The following is a 4,759-nucleotide window of genomic DNA, read 5'->3' as shown; positions in this document are numbered from 1 at the left end:
AGTCCAGCTGACCAAATTCCTCTATGTGAACGCGGTCCTCTTCACGTGAATGCGATGACCCAACACCCAGCCCTTCGCGAACGCGGAGCCTTCCTCGCGAACGCGAAGGCTTAAATCCCAGATCAACTGACCCTTCACGAACGTGAGGACCCTCTCTGCAACACTGATTTGCAATTTTCTGTAATTCCAAACATCATGAAATGGTCCGATTGACCACCCAAAACTCACCCGAGTCCCCCGGGACCTCGACCAAACATGCCAACATATCCCATAACCTCATTCAAACTTGTTCCAACCTTCGGAATGATCAAAACACCAAATTCGCATCGGATTCAAGCCTAAGAATTCCAAAATCTTCTAAATTACGCTTTTGATCAAAAACCCAACCAAACCACATCCGAATGACCTGAAATTTTGCACACACATCCCAAATGACACAACGGAGCTACTGCAACTCTCGTAATTCCATTTCAACCCCTATATTAAAATCTCACCCATCAAACAAAAATCGCCAAAATACCAACTTCGCCAATTCAAGCCTAAATCTACTCTGGACCTCCAAAATACATTCCGATCACGCTCCTAACTCCCAAATCACCTCCCGAAGCTATACGAACCATCGGAACTCACATCTGAGCCCTCTAACATATAAGTCAACATTCTGTTGACTTTTCCAACTTAAGCTTCCTCAAAAGAGACTAATAGCCTGTATGGCCAAAAATTGAGTTGTTTGGCCAAGGTTATGGAATGAAAAAAAGCAGTTTTGGGGAAGCAGAAAAAAGTAGCCTCTCTCCAAAAGCACTTTTTTGAGAAGCACTTTTGAGAATACACTTAGAAGCAGTTTTTTAAAGCTTGGACAAACACTAATTGCTGCTCAGAAGTGCTTTTCAAATTAATTAGCCAAACACAAACATCTTCTCACCAAAAGTACTTTTGAGAAAAGCACTTTTGAAAAAAGCACTTCTCAAAATAAGCTGATTTTTGCAGCTTGGCCAAACGGGCTATAAGTGTCTCAAACCTTACCCAATCCTTTTCGAACCCGAGCCAATCAACCTGATCATATATAGAACCGATAGACAAAGCAATAAGAAGCATAAATGGGAAAAACCGAGCGCTAACTCATGAGATGATTGACCGGGTCGTCACATGAGTCCCTCAATGGTTTTCTCTAGGTTAGTGATTATCACTAAAGAATCATCCCTCTCTTGCTCAGTAGCTAAAAAATTTCTTCTAGAGTGTGTTTCTCATTACTGAGACCTTCTATTGTTTCCTTCAAGTCAACAACCACTACCATCAGGTTATCTCTCTCATTTTCTACACTATTTATTTTTTTATTTAGAGCATCTTTTTCTTTTTCAAGATTAGCTATGGTCTCAATTAGGTCCACTACACAGACCACCAAATCATCTCTAGATTGTTCAGCTTCTCCTAGTTCTATGGTCAGGATCTCCTTATCATTATCAAGGCTATAATAAGCATCAATTAGAACATTTGCTAATGACCTTAACTTCTTAGAAGAGTAGGATTTCAGATTTCTCTGAACATCCCTGAAATTTACCTCATCATCTTCATCCTCATCATACTGAGCCATCAGCGCGAACAATGAGTCATACTTCATTGCTTCAGATTCCACTGCCATCATGGAACTGTTTTTTGCATCTGGTTCCCTTTCTGATTCACTGGAGGAGTCTCCTCAAGTAGCAAGAGCCTGCTTCACAATATTGTCAGCTGCACTTTTTCGATTGAATCGTTTGTCTGGAAACAGGTTCCTTTTTTATGCTTTGTCAGGATTTTGTTTGTATTGCTCCCGTTTCACAAATGGACAGTCTTTGATGAAGTGCCCTGGCTTTTCGCACCTGTGATAGAGATCATTGTTCCTTGCCTTACTTGAACTGCCCCTCTTTGGTATACAACCATTTCTTCGAACCATCTTTTGAAAACTTTTAGTAAGATAGGTCATATCACTATCTTCATCACTTGAGTCACTGCTTTCAGCCTTGAGTACCAGGTTCTTTTCCTTCTTCGGCTCTCTCCTTTCATTGTCTTTCTTTCTTTTCATCTCGTATGTCTTCATATTACCAATCAACTCATCCATGGTTAGAGTTTGTAGATCTTTAGCTTCAGTGATGGCATTTACCTTACTTTCCTAAGAACCAGGTAGAACACTGAGGATTTTCCTTACAATCTTGTTTCTGGGAATAACATATCCAAGTGAATGAAGCTCATTTATGATGGAATGGAATATGGTGTGCATATCCTGTATAGACTCATCATCCTTCATCCTAAAGAGCTCATACTCTATGGTGAGCATGTCAATCTTGGACTGTTTGACCTGAGTAGTTCCTTCGTGTGCGGTTTGCAATGTTTCCCATATTTCTTTGGCAGTATCACAAGCTGAGACTCTATTGTACTCATCAGGTTCTATACCACACACTAAGATTTTCTTGGTGTAATAGTTTTTTTTCTACGGCTTTTCTGTCAATGTCGTTGTACTCTTTTCTATCTTTCGGCACTATTGGTCCAGTTTCTTCAAGCTTCTTCATAGGAACATGTGGACCATCACAAATGATGTCCCACAGTTCCGAATCTTCGGACATTATGAAATCATGCATGCGAGACTTCCACCAGCCGTAGTATTGACCATTGAATCTAGGAGGTCTGTAGGTTGATTGTCCTTCCTCAAAGTTGGGTAGAGCAGCCATTGAGATCCTTTCTAGGTGTTAACCTTTTAGAAAGAACCTGCTCTGATACCAATTATTATTTTATATGAGTCCACCAAACAGTAGAGTACCTGGTCCTCTATGAGGTTAAGTTGAGAATGCTAGTAAAACTGTAAGTAAATGAGACACAAGATTTTTACGTGGAAAAATTCCACACAGGGGGACAAAAACCACGACCTACACTTGTAGGCTTTCAACTTCACTAACTTGTAATCTCACTATTACAAGCCACGTTGTAATACCTATACTACAAAGGATTCAACTTAACTAACTTGTGATACTCTTACCACAAGCCACTTTGTGACTCTCTAGTTACAAAGGCTTTAAACTTATGACTAAACCTAGTCACAACATAAACTCAGAAAGTTTACGGATTTTGGGTTTCCTAAAACAAAGCTTCTAAGAAAGCAAGATAGGAGTTACAATGAAGAACAAATAACAAGATTACAACTCAACTATGGATACACATAGACTCATTGTCAAACTGATCCTTAAGTGGAGTTGTCTTCTTGTTCTTGACACACCAGTGACTTCAATGTCGGATAAACACTTTAATGTTTGAGAGAATATCACTGAATGCACAAGTAAATGTGTTGTGCCTTGCACCAGGTTGTTATACCACAAAAGACATCACAGTGGTGATGTCAAATCTCGGTACATGCTTCTTTCTAATGAGAAGTGATTGATGCACTGTTTGCTGCACTATCGCGTGTATAGTTGCGGACAGTCACTTTCTGCAGTTATGTACTGCTACACTATCACGTGTACAGTTGCGGACAGTCACTTTCTGCAGTTGCGTTCCAACTGTATAGTTGACTTGTACTTTTGTCAGAGAACCCTAAAGGATGTCCCTGTTGTGTTTCTCTTTGTAGTAGTTGCGGATAGTCACTACCTACTGTTACATTCCAGCTGTACAGTTGACTTGTACTTCTATTGGAGAACCAAAGGGACCAGATCCCTGTTGTGTTCTTCCTTGTGGTTGTTCACTCACTTGCTGGAGATTAGACTGAACATTGTTCATTTGAAAAGTACACCAGGTGGATAAGGTTCTTTATCTGATTCTTGACAATAAGTTTGTTAGATTATCAAAACATAAGAGGCATAAGGCAAAGACATTGAAAACCCATCAGTAGTGAATATGAATCTCCTTTTGAAGAAATATGTTTAGAATATGGCATCAAACAACGACCCCTTACACGCCCCAATCCAATGGGATTGCAGAAAGAAAGAAAGAAAGAACCGTTCATTAAAGGAGATAATGAACACATTGTTGATAAGTTCTGGTTTGCTACAGAACTTGTGGGGGGAAGCCATTCTTCGGCTAACCGAATACTAAATTGAGTACCCCATAGCAAAACGCAATCAATTCCATATGAAAAATGGAAAGGAAGGAGGCTCAACTTGAATTATTTCAAAGTGTGGGGGTATTTGGCAAAAGTGCAAGTTCCTAAACCCAAAAGGGTAAAAATAGGACCGAAAACCGTTGATTGTGTTTTCATAGGATATGCGACCAATAGTAAAGCATATCAATTTCTGGTTTATAAATAAGAAAATCCCGACATTCATATTAATATAGTTATAGAATCAAATAATGCTGAGTTATTTGAAAATATATATCCGTATAAAAAAGAATGTGAGTCGATTGGTGAAGGATCTAAACAACCTCGGGAAGAAACAAAAGAAAGTACATTTAATCAGGAGGATCCAAGACGTAGTAAACGTCAAAGAACGTCTACTTCGTTTGGATCAGATTTTGTAACTTTCTTATTGGAAAATGAGCCTCGAACATTTAAAGAAGCTATACCGTATTCAGAATCATTATTTTGGAAGATGCAGTCAATAGTGAAATAGAATCCATATTGAACAATCATACATGGGAATTGGTTGATCTTCCTCCTGGAAATAAACCGTTGGGTTCTAAATGAATTTTTAAGAGGAAAATGAAAGATGATGGCATTATTGATAAATATAAGGTAAAACTTATGGTCAAAGGGTATAGATAACGAGAAGGTCTTGACTATTTTGATGCATACTCTCCA

At 39.0% G+C, this 4,759-nt stretch overlaps 1 protein-coding gene across 1 annotated transcript; it reads right to left on the bottom strand.

Annotated features, from left to right (window-relative positions):
• Positions 1 to 1,774: 1,774 nt before the first annotated feature.
• Positions 1,775 to 2,095, bottom strand: LOC138873671 (uncharacterized). The gene has a single exon (XM_070152151.1). It carries the CDS (start codon positions 2,093 to 2,095, stop codon positions 1,775 to 1,777), a length of 321 nt encoding a protein of 106 aa, XP_070008252.1.
• Between the last annotated feature and the right edge of the window lie 2,664 nt (positions 2,096 to 4,759).

This window comes from Nicotiana sylvestris, chromosome 1 (genome assembly GCF_000393655.2).
Source record: "Nicotiana sylvestris chromosome 1, ASM39365v2, whole genome shotgun sequence".
Taxonomy (NCBI): Eukaryota; Viridiplantae; Streptophyta; class Magnoliopsida; order Solanales; family Solanaceae; genus Nicotiana; species Nicotiana sylvestris.
The sequence above is the reverse complement of the archived record's forward strand: the minus strand, read 5'-3'. Positions and strand labels throughout refer to the sequence as shown.